This window comes from Cryptomeria japonica, chromosome 4, assembly GCF_030272615.1.
Source record: "Cryptomeria japonica chromosome 4, Sugi_1.0, whole genome shotgun sequence".
In the NCBI taxonomy this organism is placed as follows: Eukaryota; Viridiplantae; Streptophyta; class Pinopsida; order Cupressales; family Cupressaceae; genus Cryptomeria; species Cryptomeria japonica.
Genome location: NC_081408.1, coordinates 262,744,877 through 262,764,102, shown reverse-complemented (window position 1 = coordinate 262,764,102; position 19,226 = coordinate 262,744,877). Strand labels below are relative to the sequence as shown.

Sequence of the window (19,226 nt, the reverse complement as noted above, 5' to 3'; positions counted from 1 at the left end):
TAGCTGTGCCTTGTATTCTCCTATCGCTTTCAGAGCTTTGCCATAGACATCTTGGTGTTGCAACGATTCTGGACTTGCTGGTTTTGCCTGTGGCTGAAACACATTTTTGCTCACATCTCTCTGCTGGAGCGTCTGATAGTTATGGATATTATTCCTATCTTCCTTCCCAGCACTGGCAAATAAGTTTGTAAGTTTTTAGCACATTTGTTTGAGTATTGATTTAATTATGCAAAATCGAAATTCCTAGTCTAGCGTGGGTTTTTTGGGTTGCATTGGGATGCGTGCAAAATAAACAGAGGGTTGTTTGGGGTGTGGCTGTGATTGGTTGTCATTATATTGGATGTATGGTGGGATTGGGCTTGATTTGAGTGAATTCGGGTAAAAATTGAGTGAGTTATGAGTATTTTCATGTTTTCATGGGCTGCTGGAACTGTACTTTCAGCCTGCAGAGCAGTGTAACAGAAAATTACAGTATTGTGTAGAAATCTGCAGTTAATCTTCTCATCTCATCTCCATATTGTAAGGATTGTTTCAGTAGTACTGAGCATCCCATTCTATTTGCTTATTTTGTAATTCCCACTGCATAAGTGGAAGAGGCTGGCTTGCCGCCTTCTCAGTTTTGTAATTCAGTTTTCTTTGATAAATAGTCCTCCCGCTGAAATATGCGGTAGAGTGATGTTTTAATGTAATGTCCTCCCGCTGAATAAGTGGTCGAGTGATAAAGTTCAATGTTTTGGTCCTCCCGCTGAAATATGCGGTAGAGTGATTGTTAATGTAATGTCCTCCCGCTGAAATACGCGGTAGAGTGATTGAACTTCTATTTCTTGTAATATTTCCCTTGGTCGGTTTACCGCCAAGAAGTTTAGTTTCTATCCTGCTGGATAAGCAGAAGGGGATGCCTTGCCGCCCATGCAGTTGTAATGTTCAGTTTGTTTATTGATGCTGACGATCCCCGGAACACCGTATGCTCTCACCCTCCCAGTCTGGGCTCTCGGTGAACAAAAGGTGTAAGGGTTCCCTTTAGTTGTTTTGCTTATTACTCTAACCTTAACGGGTAATTGTTGTGGATGAATTGCTATTGGCCTGAAAAAACAAAAAAAAAAATTAGTGGGATATTACAGTCACTTGTTCACCAACACAGATTCCTTTAACACCAACATTCAATCCTAATGGTCACTTGTGTTTACACTTTCATTAGGAAAATGATGCAAGAGAAATATTCACATCCAAGCATACCTAGGTCGGACCTCAAGGATATGAATTTAAACATCAACACCCATCACTATCATACCAATGAAATGCAAATGAAACCTTGAAAGTTTTAGCAAGCTTCGATAATCTTTGTAAAGTTATTTCAATTTCAATTAAAGAACAAGTTATGAACTATGTATGCTATATATGGATATGAGGAATTATGTCAATGTCTAATAATTCTGATTTTTATCTGCAGGTCTGAAGGAGAGAGATCATTTAATGTTTTCTATGTCTTCTCCAAATGAATTCAATTGGCATATATATCATTTAGGCAACCGGTCAATTGGTGTATTGACCGGTCATGCCTTCTAGGCATGACCGATCAATGCACCCATTGATCGATGCCTTTGTAATTATACCATTAACACAATGCTGATTATCGGTTCAAAACCCCCGATAGCATATTTGTAATAACATAATATAATGACTGATCAATATAATGAATCGGTTCATATAAACACCGATGATTCAAAGTGCACTATGTATGTAATCCAACCGGTGCAGTTGTTAACCAATGTTAATTCCAAATGAAGCGGTGTATTCATTAAACCCGATAACAAATATGCCCGATAACAGATGTGAATCGGTGTCAATGGTTATGCACCCGATAGCAAGTATGTATCGGCGAATTTAACCCGATAACTTATAGCATTTAATATGCTATCGGGTTAATACCCCGATAGCATATTAATGCCAATTAACAATTGACATTAATATGCTATCGGGTTGTTAGCCCGATGGCATAATGATAAGCAGTGTTTGTACAATCCGATAATCATATGCAATATAAATTAGACATGAAGCATGTAAATAACAGAACAAGGAAGGTTAGGAAGATCTTATCTTGCATAAGCTACCATGCATTAACACTCCCTCTTAGCTTTGGAAGATAGATAAGGCAACCTGCATCACATTTCCTTTTCATAACTAAGATAATGTCAGTCAGCAAAAATCATTTATACATGAGAAGTACCATCAAGACATATGATACAAAATAGAAGAACATCACCTAAGCATGTGACATAAAGTATTATTTTAACATGTGATAAAAGTAAGAGAATCATCACCTGATCATGTGAGAAATCACCAAAACATGTGATCTGTAAGATTCATCAAGATATCACCTAACACGTGATATCAGTATTGCCTAGCACGCAATACTTAAGGATAAGTCTATGAGAAAGGTTAGTTTCTCATCATATCCAAGTTGTGATAAGTGCAATATCATTTATAAATGTTTATCACAACATAGTCATGGCAAATCCATGACTTACCAGAGATCCAACATGATCAATGGTTGAGATATCACCTACACGTGATATCAGTATTGCCTAACACGCAATACAAGGATAACCATATGAGAAGTGCTTAAGTTCTCATTATATCCAAGTTGTGATAATGCAATAACATTTGTACAAATGTTGTATCACAACATAGTCATGACACATCCATGACTTACCAATGATCCAACATGATTACTGGTTTGACTATCATAAGATCGTCACCTTATGATGTCTACATACAAGTGTTCAGTATCTGAGAGATCGTCACCTCTTAGATATGAACACAGGTGGCAACAAGCCAAGAGATAGTCCAGACATGACAAAGAAGTTTACACATTAAACATCTTAAATATATGTAAGTATAGATTACAAAGCAGATTACCTTTCTATCATACCTAAACCCTTTCTGAAGTGATCAACCTTCACTCTGGAAAGTGGTTTGGTCAGAATATCTGCAGTCTAATCTCCTGTACACACATATTCTAACTTTATCACATTCCTGTCAACCATATCTCGTACATAGTGATATGGAATCTCAATATGTTTGGACCTGTCATGAAATACTGGATTTACAGAAAGTTTTATACAGCTTTGATTATCACACTGAATGATTGTAGGTTTCATAGGTTCTCCAAATAATCCCACGAGCAATTTCCTTAGCCATACTGCTTCTCGGGCAGCCATTGAAGCTGCAATATATTCAGCCTCTGTGGAACTCTGAGCTACTGAAGATTGTTTTCTGCTGATCCAGGATATCATGGCTGACCCTAAACTGAAGCAGCACCCTGAAGTGCTCTTTCTGTCAGTCACACTGCTAGCCCAATCTGAATCTGTAAATCCATGTAGATCTAGGTCAACCTTTTCATATTTAAGACCAAGCTTTAGGGTACCTTGTAGATATCTCATTATATGTTTTACTGCAACCAGGTGTATCTCCTTAGGTTCACACATGAACTGACTTAAGGCATTAACAGCATAGCAGATATCTGGCCTTGTATTTACTAGATACATCAGGGACCCAATCATCTACCTGTATTGAGTGGGGTCAGTAGGTCTTGATTCTGCTACTACTTCTTTAAGTTTATGGAAGTTGGTTTCCATAGGAGAGGTCATGGGTCTGCAGTTTAGCATTCCAAATCTTGTCAATATGTCCAAGGTGTACTTCCCTTGGTTCAGTACAATATTATCAGAATTCTGCCATACTTCCAATCCTAGGAAGTAATGAAGAAGCCCCAAGTCTTTCATATCAAATTCTATGGATAGATCTTTCTTGCATTGATCTATTAGGTGATCATCTCCTGTAATTAATAAGTCATCAACATATAAAATTAATATTAACATATCAAAATTATTTCTTTTGAGGTAGAGATTAGGATCTGCATCATTCTTAGAGAAACCCAGCTTTGAGAGATAGGTGTCAATTCTTTCAGACCAAACTCTGGGAGCCTGTTTGAGCCCATAAAGAGCTTTCTTGAGTCTACACACATGAGACTTTGCATCATGAATTTCAAACCCTTCAGGTTGCTCTAAGTAGACTTCTTCCACGATCTCGCCATTTAGGAATGCTGTCTTAACATCCATCTGATGTACCTTCCACCCCTTTGCTGCTGCAATGGCTAGGACAGCTCTTACTAATGTGTACCTGGCAACAGGTGCAAATGTTTCTTCGTAATCTATTCCTTCCTTCTGTGAGAACCCTCTAGCTACAAATCTGGCCTTTTGTTTTTCAATACTGCCATCTGCAGCATGCTTGATTTTAAACAACCATTTAGAAGACACGACAGACTTCTTGGTTGGCCTAGGAACAATCTCCCAAACATCATTCTTCATAATGGACTGATATTCTTCAGTCATGGCATCTATCCATACTTGATGTTTGAGTGCATCTGAAACATTGTTAGGTTCAGCTTTAGAGAGATCATTCATAAGTGCAACATAGTTGATGAATTTATTAGGCCTCTTGCTTTCCCTGAAGGTTCCTGAAGGAGCAGCGAACTTCTGAGCTTCTGCTATAGTTTTGGTGGCCCATATTGGTCTTTTCTTGCGATTATCTATAGGTGGATCTTGTGTTTCACTTATAGTTTCCTCAAGATACTCCCTCTGAAGCTCAGGAGTAGGTTCTTCTTCTAGGTTAGGAGTAGGATTATGAATTTCAGGTTCTATTGTATTTTGGGCCCTTTTGAAGGCTAAATCTTCTTCAAAGATTACATCCCTACTGAGTTCAATATTTCTTTGCCCTTGTACATAGATTCTGTAGGCTTTAGAAGTTTCACTGTATCCTACAAGTATTCCCCTTTTTCCAGAGGGTTCTAGTTTTAGTCTTTTCTCTTTAGGTACATGAATATAGACCGGACACCCAAATATCCTAAGATGGCTGATATCTGGTTTTGTCTTGGTAAAGACTTCCTCAGGAGTTTTATCTTCAAGGTGTGAATGAGGACATCTATTTTGTATGTACACAGCAGTATTAGTTGCTTCTGCCCAAAGGTTCAAGTTTAGATTTTGATCTAGTATCATGGCTTTGGCAGCTTCTACTATGGTCCTATTTTTCCTTTCAGCTACTCCATTTTGTTGTGGATTATAAGGTATTGTCAACTCCCTCTTAATCCCAGAATTTCTACAAAAATCTTTAAATAGTTCTGATGTGTATTCCCCCCCATTGTCAGTTCTTAAGGTTTTAATTTTGTTTTCAGAGAGATTTTCTGTTAATGTTTTGAACTCTTTGAACCTACTTAGGATCTCTTCTGATTCTTTACATTTCAGAAAGTAGATCCAAGTCTTCCTAGAGTAGTCATCAACAAAAATTACATAGTACAAAAATCCCCCTAGCGAGGGTACGGACATAGGTCCACATACATTAGAATGAATTAACTCCAAAACTTTGCTAGTTTTCCTAGTACTATTCTGAAATGCATTTTTGGTATTTTTACCTAAGGCACACCCTTTGCATGCCTCTGAATGATATTGCTTCAACTTAGGTAGACCTGTGACAAGGTTTCCCATGGTTGACAAAGCTCTATAATTTAGATGGCCTAATCTCTTGTGCCATACTTCATTTGCATTAGTTGCTTCATGGATCAATGCTAGATTGGGCTCTGTACATAGCTCATACAAATAGCCTTGTCTTCGACCAATGACCTTAGCATCTTTGATGGAGGATCTCTTTGGCCAAGCCAACACCTTGTTTTCCATGAAGGTCACTCTGTATCCTTGATCTTCTAGTGCTGATATGGAGATTAGATTTCTTTTGATGCCTGGAACATATAGTACTTCTTCAAGTCGTAGTGACATGCCTGACTTTAGTTTGATGGTGCAGGTTCCAATTCCTCTGACTGGATGTGAAGAATCGTCTCCGATGGTTACTTCCTCATCATCTTTCTCTATCATGGAGTCTAGTATTTCTCTAAAGCCGGTGATGTGTCTGGATGAACCACTGTCGATCACCCATGAGTTAGATTTGTTTGAAGTATGGCTTGTAAGTGCTGAGTAGAGGACATAGTTCTCGGAGTCATTTTCTTTTCTAGATTTCTTCACTTTTGCAATTGTGGCTTGCTTCCCTTTCTCCGGACAGTTTGCAACATAGTGTCCGAATTTGTCACACCTATAACATTGACCATGTGATAGGTCTTTCTTAGAAGTGTTCTTGCCTTGTTTAGCTTTTCTTTTCCTAAATTGCTTCTTTTTGTACTTTTTATTGATGTTTGTATTTAGGACTTGCAAGTCTTCATCTATATTCTTCTGTTTTATTCCTACCTTGTTCAATCGGGATTCTTCTTGTAGACAGTCATCTCTTAGTCTTTCAAACTTAGGATATTTGGACCTTGCACTGATGCCTTGGACGAATGTGCTCCATCCACTAGGCAACCCATCTAAAGCAATGAGTGTTAGTTCTTTGCCTCGGATCTCGTAGTCCAGAGTTGCAAGTTCATCTTTTAGAATTGATATCCGCATGAAGTAGGCGTTGATTGTCTCCCCTTTGTTCATGGTGATATGATTTATTTCTCGTTTTAGTGCTAGAGTACGACTTGCATTTGATATCTCAAATGTCTTTTCAAGTGCCTTGAACATTTTATAAGCCGTCTCCTGCTTTCTAATGATGGGCATTATATTATTTCTTACCCCATCCACTATTATTTTAATAGCCTTATCATTTCCCTCGATCCATGTGGATTTCTCGGTTTCATCTTCTGGTTGTGCACTTTCAGTTTGGACATATGAATCAACTTTGTTTTCCCTTAAAATCATTTTGATTCTAAACTTCCAAGCTGAAAAATCTTCGCTACCTCCGAGTCTATCTTCAAATCTGATAGCGTTGGCCATTATGGAAATGTGATGTAGTTTGTAACTTAGTCCTTGAATTTTATCAAAATTGAATAGCCTTAGGTTCGATTACCTTGGCTCTGATACCATGTAAAGTTATTTCAATTTCAATTAAAGAACAAGTTATGAACTATGTATGCTATCTATGGATATGAGGAATTATGTCAATGTCTAATAATTCTGATTTTTATCTGCAGGTCTGAAGGAGAGAGATCATTTAATGTTTTCTATGTCTTCTCCAAATGAATTCAATTGGCATATATATCATTTAGGCAACCGGTCAATTGGTGTGTTGACTGGTCATGCCTTTTAGGCATGACCGATCAATGCACCCATTGATCGGTGCCTTTGTAATTATACCATTAACACAATGTTGATTATCGGTTCAAAACCCCCGATAGCATATTTGTAATAACATAATATAATGACTGATCAATATAATGAATCGGTTCATATAAACACCGATGATTCAAAGTGCACGATGTATGTAATCCAACCGGTGCAGTTGTTAACCAATGTTAATTCCAAATGAAGCGGTGTATTCATTAAACCCGATAACAAATATGCCCGATAACAGATGTGAATCGGTGTCAATGGTTATGCACCCGATAGCAAGCATGTATCGGCGAATTTAACCCGATAACTTATAGCATTTAATATGCTATTGGGTTAATACCCCGATAGCATATTAATGCCAATTAACAATTGACATTAATATGCTATCGGGTTGTTAGCCCGATGGCATAATGATAAGCAGTGTTTGTACAATCCGATAATCATATGCAATATAAATTAGACATGAAGCATGTAAATAACAGAACAAGGAAGGTTAGGAAGATCTTATCTTGCATAAGCTACCATGCATTAACAATCTTTAATATCAACTAAGTCTAAACCTTCATCGTGAGCATACTTTGACATAGGATCATCCACGTGAGCATACTTTGACATAGGATCATCCACACATGATATGGACATGAAATGGGAGCTTTGAGCCTTGGGATGAGGGCTTGGAGGAGTATAACCTGTTGACTATATTGAGCAATTGAAACATCTACTATGTGCGTTCTATCTTTATCTATATGTGTTTTTGCAATGACACCATTAGTAGCCATATAACCAATTTGAAACTTCATAAAGGATTTGCACATATGATTACACTAGAAGACTCTTTGCACCTTAATTATTTTTTGATTATTTCTCTAGAAGAAGTCATCCTTACCACAAGACCTCCTACCATACATGCACCCAAATTTTGCATTGGATGGCCATTTAGTGATATCTATTGCCTCAATAATATAATCCATTTATCAATATTTCTTATAGCCTTGTCGCCAATAGCTTTCACACATCCAAAAGGGAATTTTCTTATATCTCCATGTGGAATATCATCTTTTGGCTCCTATTTTTGTTATTTTGAAACATTACTCATATTACCTCATCTCCTATGTCTTCTCTAACATCATTTTGAGTGGCTAATGATACCTATTCTAAATAGATAAGGAACTTCTACCATAACCATCAATTCATGCATTAAAAGTGGATAAATGCTTTTCAATCCCTACACCAAACATAATGTTCACTTCTTGGCTCTGCCAACTTGTCAATACGCATAAAATAGTAAGAAGTTGAGTACTTGAAGTTTTATGATAAAAGGTGTCACTTATCCCCCTTGTGGCATTTCATCAAAAAAATTTAAAGCCTTTTGTACCTTGTCAATTTTGCAAAACATTTTCACATGTTATACATAGCAACATTGGGTAGAATACCTTGAATAATCATTTTATCACGTACATTTAGCCCATAGTTGACATCACTTGTTAAGCTTGTAAAGTTTATTATAAGAGAATCATATGTGACAATATTGAATGGAATGTCACTTTGCTCCATATTAGCACACAAATAAAAAGCTTAATCTAAGCTTCCCCCCTTTTCATTTTAAATGCATCCATCAATGAGTCCATTGTAGATGACACAGTCCAAAGTGTAACTTTATTGCTCATATTTTGGAATACTAACTGCATTAGCATTTTCGACACATGCTCCTATTCTGAATTCCTTTGACATTGCCATAGATAAATAGCTCAATGACAATCATATGATTTGTTGTTAAAGTCCCATTTTTTATCGCTACAAGTCCATGTTACAGGTCCCATTTGTAGGTATGTTTGTCGTTGCACCAAAATCTCGAACTATCAACGCTCGCTACAAACGCCAGACTTACCCAGATCCATGAGAGGCGGTTAAGCCATGTCGCGAACCCCAAAGGAGGTGCTAACCACCAAGTCAGCAATCTCCCCCTCAACACCGACTGAGGGTTCCGCGCCGACGGAATGAAGGAGACCTCCCAGGATTCAAACCTGTGACCCAAGGCTCTAATACCAATTTTAGGTATGTTTGCCTTTGCGCCAAAAGATTGAGCTATCAACACCCGCTACAAATGTCAAACTTAACTAGATCCACGGGAGGTGGTTAAGCCATGTCGCGAACCCCAAAGGAGGTGCTAACCACCAAGTCAACACCATTCTCTCAGATGTTGCAAGATGACATACCAACATTAATCATGCATCATCTTTTTCATGACAAAGGCAAGGCTTAAGGTTACTGCCAAATGAATTTCTTGGAGTTTCGAAGCCATTTCAATATATCAATTTTGTGCATATCTATAACCACCGAGTGCTATGAGTAACTCTTTGGGGTATTCTATCAAACAATTCAGATGCTTTGTCTATACATTTTGTATATGAGTCTAGCAAGGAATTTGTAGAAACAAAATCTAACATTCTCCTTTTGTTATGCTTTGATGGATGTCCCTTAACAAACCAAATACCATTGCTAACATTTTACTATGGCAACACATATATGATTCTTTTTCCTTCTCTTTCACAGCATTAAATAGATGTCTTGAATATGGAAACACCCTACTACCTTCATATGCCAAGACAATTTTTCCAACTTTGCACAGATCTCATCCATCTGTTGATGTGATATGTTTCATTGGTGCACACATGAAGGAGGCTAGCAAAGATCAAGGAATTCGACTCGCACCAACCATTTTCATTTCCTTCAAAGTTTATTGAGTCCCTTTTGATAGATTCATATCATGTATATCTTTGTAAACCTTGCATTCCATCAGATGATGCCTCTTGAACTTATTTTGTCAAATCATTTACATAGCATGCATATGCTTCCACATTTTGCAAATATTTCTTGCAATCATCACAGTCCAGCAAAAGAACATTTCTTTGAGGCACCTAATCAAACCAATTTAGTTGTTTTGTCTTTGCTTTCGTGCTTTGCATGAAGGTGATCTTGCTAGCGGATTTATAATTGTTTCTAGCCACTCATCCTTATCTCCTACGTGGGATTCCAACCTTCTTCATTCCTGCATTTTAACAGAAATTGTTGACCTAATTGGAAGTCCCTATTTTTCTTTAGTGGTTGTAACTGAATAGAAAGAGCTTTCTTTCTCAATTGGCGGCTTTATCTCGTGCATGAGGGTTTTAAATATAGTTGCAAAGCTACTGACTCCAAATCGGCGATGAGGAACGGGTTACAAACTTCTGCAAAGAAACCAATCCGAAGTTTTAAATGATATTTGAACTTCTTAACCTCCCTAATATTCATAAGTAGGAGATATTTTCCATAGCAAGTCAAATCATGATATTGCTATCAGGATTCAACTATGCAACTTTTTGAGTCAAATTATTGACTCATGTTTCATTAGTGGTTTACAAGAACCCATATCTCATGAGAATGAATGGTCCACTTCAAGACATTTTTAAATTAATTGCCTATCCATCTTCCATCGACACTTTTAAAATAATTGTTAACTCTTGCAAAGCAGCCAATGAAGACTTAGACGACACTTTGGGAGCCTTTTACAACTTTAGAACCTATTTCGGCAACTTATGGGCAATTATTGAGTTGCAAATATTTTGATCCCCTTTGTCATTGACAATTTGAGAGCGCTTTACAGCTTCTAACTTCCTCGTTGGTGCTTTGACAATCTCACATTGGATGCCAACTCAAGTAGCGAACCTGTGTTAAAACACCAACAGCCTTTAGTGCGATCTTCGTCAATAGCTTAGTGAAAGTTGTTAACTTTTGTTTCAGTGCTCTGAGAAGAGTTGATAACTAATACAAAATCACCGATTAACATTAAATTTTCATTAGTTTTTTGAATACAATTTATAATCTTTATGGGTGGTGAAACAATAGTTGGTAACTGGTATGAAGGTGTGGACAATACTTTTATCCTTCTTCATCAGTGTTTTCACAAATGTTATGAACTTGTTCAAACGTGCCGATCCTCTTTTCATTTTTTTGCCATCAGCATTTGGAGGTGTTATTAAAAAGTTGTCAAAAATTATAACTTGTGACTTCCTTGCATTGGCATTTGAGATGTAATCAACAAATTGAAACTATGGTTATTCATTTTCCTTCTCCTTCATTAGCATTCTTATGGAAGCTATTAACTCACATGAAAAGACCAACAAAATTAAGCTTCCCTTTGCAGTCCTCCTTTACTAGTGAGTTGACCACATGAAATGGCACTCAAAGAGGGATTATTAACTTGCATCGACACTTGGGGAGGGGTTGCCAATCTAAAGGAGAATGCTAACAGCACTTTCAATCACTTGTGAATTTGCAAGACACTGCTGATGAGCTCCACATTATTAATCTTTATTTCTTATCAAAACTTTAGCAGGAGTTGGAAATTGGTGTTTAGATGCCTTCATCAGTATTTAGAGAAAAATCCACAACATCTTAATTTGCCAATGTCAATCACTGCAATATTGAATTCTGATATGAATTTTGAAAACTTGACAAGCATTTGATGCCACATCCGAAAATCTTATGAATTTTCCTCATAAGCCCATGAACCTGAAAAATGAAGATTAACGCATAACTTCCAACTGGATAAGTATTTTCTTGTGAAAACTTGCTACATTGTTCATAAGACCACTGCGACCAAAACCCACAAATCTAATTCCATCCAAATCAAATAAAACCTTGAATTTAATCATTTCCGTGAATCAATTGGCAAAAAATTGAACTTTTAATATGTTGCAGTCTAGAAAGGTTTTTAGTACTAGTAACATCCCCACAAGAGGATTTTATACCATCTTTCACTGATTTTGAAAATTTAATTGTTTTCATGATTTTCTGCACTAAGTGACTGCTCCCAAGAATTCGATTGAGGCAACTGATGATTTTGCTACAAAATGGTGAGAGGCTCAGCATTTGCAAATGATTGGGGATATTCTTGATTAATAGGTTATCAATTCGATGATTATTGACACAAAAGTTTATAAGTTTACAAAAACTAGGCTAACAAATGTTAACCATTTGCAATTTTTCCTGTATCATCTAAGAATCAACTTAATCCAAAATTTAGAAGTGGCATAGGGCTTATCAATTGAATGCTCTTGTGAGACGTGATATATAGAAGAAACATGCAAATCAATAAAAACAAGGATATATCAGCACAATGTGGACATTTATTTCAACAAAGTAGAGAAATCTACTTTGGAAAAACACTCAAATGGGATAAACTTACAAAGCGCAACAATTGCATTGGAAGGGTAAAAGCCATTGCTAAAAAGTACCATTTCTACAACGGTAGACAAAGGTAAGCTTTATGAAGATTGACAAATGCATGGACAACTTGAAAGGGGACAAGGGCCTAAGCTTAAGTTATTCATGAAGATCCATGATACTCAAAAACTTAAATGAGGTCTCATGATTAATTATATTAACTATCTAGTTAAAAATGATATTATTAATTTATTAGATCAATTAGATAACTAATTATTCAAGTTAATCAATAATTTATTTATTGGGTTCAGTCGACCAATTCACCATTTAGGTGCAAATAACTAGTTAAAAAGCTGGCCTAGCAGGTGCAACTGACTGCTAAAGCTTGAGTGATGCCACAATTGAGAACTAAGTTCAAATGACCCATGATAATGTGAGTCCTAAATCTCATGGGAAAAATAGAAAAAGTTAGGCCCATGTACTAGGCTCTTTAATGGCTGGGTTTTAATGCCTATTTCACAACTAAATTGATTACTCAAACTAATTAGTAATATCTTTTTAGGTTGATCCGAAATCTCTCTGAAGAGTATTGATTTAAGTGTTGTATCAAGTAGAATTAGAAAAGAGTTTAGTTGTTCATTAGTTGTAGACAATAGACGGGAGTAGAAGGCAGTCATTGTTGCACCCACTTATTGTTCTATTCCTTCCAAATTGATTCCATAGGGTAGTAGAGCAATTGCCACTACTAAAAGCTAGTTTTCCCTCAGGATGTTTCCAGGGTAAATTATTGGAGTTATGTAAGTTGTTTCAAACAAGTTTTTGCAACCTTGATTTCTGATTTTGCTCACATTATTCATACCTCTTTGGAAACCTCATTTGTTCAAGCACAGAAAGGTAGAGATTTTTTTGAGTCTCTTGAAATTTTCAAGTTTTTAAGGTTTTATGGTTCAATTTGATATCAATGCAGATTTGGTCTTTGTTGATTGTGGAATTTTGTGTGTATGACAGTAACAAGAAGAGCACAAAAAGACTGAATGGGGAAGAACATTAGAGAGCCATATCAAGGGAAAAACAGAAAACCAACAATGGTTGGGCCAAGAACAAGGGCATAAGTTAAGGCAACAACCTCCCATCAGAGATTTTGTAAAAGCTTTTTCTAAGAAATTTGGTATTGGGGGAGAAGAAAAACGTATGAAAACAGAGGATTTCTTAAAAGAATCATTTGAGAATAGGAAGGAAAAAATTCAAAGTCCAAAGAAGAAGCTACAATAGAAATTAATACTTTTGATCGATAAATCATGGTTGAAAAACTCAGACTCTCAGACTCAGCAATAATTTGGCTGACACATAAATCTTAAAGACCCAAGGCTCAGCAAAAACTCAGAGAAAAACTCAGCCATAACTCAGCATTTTTACATAAATTTTTTAAAATATTTTTCAAAAACACATATATTACTGAATTTTCCTTCGCTTTGAAGTTTTATAAAGCACCAAGATAATAATATCTTCATTCTTTTTGCTTCATAATCTTGACCAAAATGGCTAGAATAAAATTTTATGCATATTTGTGTCATTACAAAAGGTTGATGAAAAAATTGCATGTAACTCCCTAAACACAAAGATATGTTTTCTAGATAATTTTCCAACAAGATCGCTACTTCAAAGAGAGATCGACCAATAGGTATATTTCAAGGTGCCAAGTTCATATATGGATAGGAAGAAGAATATATTCAAGAGCTCTTAGAATTCTAGCAAACCCCTTAGAACTTTTAGAGGAAGAAATTGTTTAATAAAAGTTCAAATGCAACGTTTCCAAAAGCAATTAGCCTGTTTGAACTATTGCTTTCACCTTTAAATAAATTGCAACTGATAAAACATAGAAATGGAGAATGCCAACTCATGTATAGGAGGTTAAAGCATTCCTCTAGTTTATTTATGAACATTAACTCTTTTTTATTACATCTTAGACTATTTTGATGGATAGATTTAAGAGATTAGGTCAAATATTAAATGGAAAGTTGGTTTTGATGTGTAAAGAGTGTATTCAGGATCAATAAATATTTGGCAGATTGGCAGTCACAAATGGAATATGACGGATTACAAAAGCCAAGTTTTTCATTAATATGCGTATCTCCTACGTTTTAGATAAACATTGCATCTTTGAGAGAAGGCACTATTTCAACAATTTGGATTGTATGTGTGTTTCCAAAGTACAAGTTTTAATTTGGAAATCGATAAACTCTCATCCTCTTGATGTGGATGCAATTGTACACTCCACTCAAATTCTAGTGGAGGTCGTTAAGGATGTTGAGAGTTTCTTTGGTTAATGTAGCTACATATGCTACTGGCAACAAACAATCATATATGTTCACTTTCAGAGTTCATACACACCTTACCATCTATTTTGTCTCTTGGAAGTAAGTTACTTATTCTGAGTTGAAGATGGAGGTCATGTATGTCTCTAGCACCTTTCACTTTTACATTTTTTTTCTTCTCTCTTCAACCTATTTTCATATCATTCATTACACTCACACTCAACTTCTCGTTTGTGTTTCCTCACACAAACATTACACCAAAATAAATCCGTGTGGCATGAACTTGCATAAGTTGGCCATCAAAAGATCCACATAATTGTTCCATACCAAACTATCAAAGAATTGATCAAGTATGACTGCTGTTTCCTCTACTTCCTGTACATAATCTATGATAGCAATATCCTAAGATAGAATTGAAATACTTTGCCAATTAATCTTTTCTTTTATTTGTGTCTATATGATCCAACTATCTACCCATCAATCACTAAACCCCATATACTCACAAATCCATTTTCTGTTTTCCAGGACTTCTACTCTTAGCATTTTTCCTATTATTGCACATATCTACGGACCCAACACCAAGGCCACAATCATAGCTAAGTGAATTATCATCAAGAAACTATACTAAAATATAAACATAAACTAACACAAGTATATACAGAATGCACAGAGATTCCATTCACATCAACACATGCACAGAGATTCCATGGTCAGACGTGTAATATATTGAATAGCATTGTTTTTAATATGATCAACTATAATGTCCAAGCTCTCCAAAATGGATGGCTACTGTGCAGGGAATTGTTACAAGATAGTGCCCTCTAGAACATGTAGCCATGGCCATGGTGAATATGTAAGCTGGCAACAACTTAATAAACTACAACACACAACCACCCAATGCAATAGAAAATTAAAATTAGTCATGTGTACATTATTTAACTACTGATAATAGGTTTGGACACAATGCCATATGCCATGTGTTTTATTTGGCCATATAATCACTAGTTGCATAGCAATAGAATGTTTTGTTTATCTTTTTACAGAAGGCACTAGAAGAATTCACCTGCTTGAATTTGGACTCTGCATGAGATTTTTCAGAGGGAGGAAAACGATCCGGATGGCTTTCCCATGCTTTTTTCCTATATGCCACTTTAAGCTGCAAAAATGCATAATGTGGGTTAACACAAATTACAAACAAAGCTATGACTTATACCAGAGCATAGGTGAAAATAAGAAACCAAAAAAATGAGGAAGACAGCAACATCTCAAGAACATCCTCCCCTTAGAGAGTTTACAAAATTAAAACATCACACAGATACACATGCATGCATACATAGATATATTTCTCACCTTCTTAATTAGAAAGCACCAGACTTGAAAATATAGAACTTGAATTATAAAATCTGAGACTACTTTTATATACATACATATATACTCAACCATGAATAACCCCTCTTATTCCGCTAATTGTAGCATCAGATCAGAGAATATATAAAGTTTAAATGGGATAAATAAAAGAACAATAGTAGTCTCTTTTTCACACAGCAGTAAGAAAGGAATTTCTGGTGGTTGAAGATCAAAACAAAACATGGTTTCTTCAACTTCCTGAACAATAACAAAGGCATTTATTTGAAATGCTATGCAAACCTTAATGAGATTTTAAAACATGTTGAAAGTTGATCTATTTATATCCCCATATCAAGTAACAAATGAGGACTACCTTCAGCTCATCCAAATATTCAACTAGCAATTAACTTGTCAAAGGAATTTTAGAGTTCTTTATTTTTCAAGCTTATCTATCATGCACCAGATTTATTTGACAACCACGCATTGCTAAGAGAACAATAAAATGCAAATGTATCAGTTTCTTAGTCTCCTCAAGGTGCAAACCCTAAGTTCCCATTGCCAGGTCAATGCATAAATTAATATCATATGTAAAGATGAAACAAATCCATGAAATCAAAGAATAACATAAGTGCAATTAGCTGAAATAACCAGTAGAATTCCAAGGAATCCTCTCGGATGTGTTATGAAATTTGTTGGGGGCCAATCAAGGATGACCTATATCTTCTCCTGGTCCACCTTAACTCAATTAGCACCAATTACATGTCCAAAGTATAGAACTTATGTTATTGCAAATTACATGGAGACCTTAGCAAATAGTGGTTGTGCCTCCATAATGCTCTATAACTTATCAATGTGCTGAAGGTGATCCTCCCAATTTTTGTTGTAGATAAGGATATCATCAAAGAACATGAGCACAAAATTCCACAACTACCTATTAAATACATGATTCATGCAGGTATAGAATGTGGTAGGAGCATTGGTCAATCCGAAGGGCATGACCAAGGATTCATAATGCCCATAATGGCATCTGAAAGAAGTCTTGTGTATGTCTTCCTCCCTCACTCTAATCAGATGGTACCCAAATGAAAGATCAATCTTAGAAAAGCAGACTGCCTCACGAAGTTCATCAATGAGCTCATTGATCTTGAGAATTAGATAACAGCTCTTAATGTTTTCTTATTGAGTGCTTGGTAGTCTATGCACATTATCATTGTCCCATCCTTCTTTTAGACCAGCACTACAGAAGAAGCAAAAGGACTCAAAAAGGCCTTTTCTATCTCCTCCTTGTGCATTTTGGAATGATGATGTAATGTCCCCTTTTGGGATATACCCAAATTTTGCCCAAAAATAACAATTCCAATAATATTATTTATTTAGAAAGAGTATTCTTTCACTAAATTACATAAGAGTAATAATCAATTAACATCAAACAAATGATCATAATGATTCCTATGCATTTGGATCCTTACTACAGCTTTTTTCCAACAGCCAACCCTATTAGGGATTTGATGGGAAAACACGATAGAGCATCAGGAGACTATTCTCCACAACTAAGCCCAAGGGCACAAAGCATCCAACCATGACAATTCAACCCCTTGGCCCACAAGCAAACCAACTTGAGGTAGTCTACTTAATTGATGGAACCGGTCTACTGCATCTCCCTACCATGTTTCCTTAAAAATCCCATATATGATTGCTTTTAGGAAAATTAATTGATTAATTACTAGTTCTAAGAATCTTGATGGATTGGCAATTTAATTCAATAAATAGATTAATGCTTCCTAACTGACTTAAAATGACTAATAGATTCAACCATATCGCATACCAATCACTTTACCAAATGTTATAGTTGGCTGCCTTTTCTACATTAAACTCAGATTCTGAAATCTTATCTGTCTGGTTTTCTGATGTCAGATCAAATGTCGTTTCCAAATCATTCAATGTTTCCCCTCTTTTCAATAATCATAACATGAATGTTCTTGTATGATCACGCATGTTTGCATATTTTTACATACAAATCCTTCATAAATCTCTCACACTTACTCATATTGGCTTTATTGTTCCATGCTCCCTAAATGGTCTCTTTTTATATTCTATATATTATTCTCCCTAACAAATCTGCTTATAACATATTCTTATATATGTTGTGCACTCTACAAAACTGTTCTTAATTTGACTGATTTATCATATTTTCTACTTGCATATATTTCTACTCAATGGTTGCACAAAATCTGCTTTTATTTATATGATATTACATTGAGAAACTTTCCTTGCATGCAAACCTTCTACATATATTACTGCTCTGAAATCTGCTTTAATTCTCTTCTAGATTGAATGATTTCTTCTTGTATTTTCTACCTTTTCTTTTAACTCACATCTCATCTTCTACTTATACCTTCTTCATACCCTTATAGACAAGAGAAGTGTCTTTTCCAAGAAAGGCGATTTCATAAGGGGTCGGCCTTTATTTAACTTATTCGATTTAAACTTGAGTGCTGTCTAAACAAGTCTCAGTCGGCTCTCTTAAAGAAAACACCATTATTTAAGTATTTCTTATAATCTAATCTAGCCATCCCTCTTCTAAATAACCACAACCAATTTAAATACTTTTATTTTGGGTTGGCCCTTTTATTCAATCGCACAGTGTTTGCTATTTAAAGCTGCAATCTATCTTTATCAAAGCCACGAACTTAGGCTGGGGCATGACAGACGATGGGGAGTGGTAACCATTGGCTTAGCTCCCTCCTCTAGCTCAATCGCATGCTCAATCCCTCTCTATGGTTGCCTGCCTAGAGGAATATCATTGAAAACAACACTATGATTGTCCCATAAAAACTGAATATCTACATGATATGCATTCTTTTTGTCCAAGGTGTCCTTAGTAGAAATGAAACATAGGGTTGCCCAAGCTACTTCGCCATATTGAAAAATAGTCTCCATCCTCTTAGCAATAACAATCTTGGGTGCACCATTAGACATTCCACAAAGAACAACTTTCTTCCCATCCACTATGAACTTCAATTCAATGGTCTAAAAGTTCTGAGAATACTTTCCCAATGAATGTAGCCATTAGACTCCCAAAACAACATTTATCTCCCCAATGCCTACCATGTAGAAATCATTGGTCACTGTGTAATTACCCAAAGCGATGCTCAATTAGGGAACC

At 36.0% G+C, this 19,226-nt stretch overlaps 1 protein-coding gene across 4 annotated transcripts in view; it reads right to left on the bottom strand.

Annotated features, from left to right (window-relative positions):
- LOC131065573 (uncharacterized) overlaps window positions 1-19,226 on the bottom strand; it is a 162,991-nt gene that overhangs the window by 91,857 nt on the left and 51,908 nt on the right. For all 4 annotated transcript variants that reach the window (XM_058000128.2, XM_058000131.2, XM_058000130.2 and 1 more), the window contains exon 2: window positions 15,777-15,869. In XM_058000128.2, coding sequence (XP_057856111.1) covers window positions 15,777-15,869 — 93 coding nt within the window. The remainder of the gene's footprint in view (window positions 1-15,776; window positions 15,870-19,226) is intronic.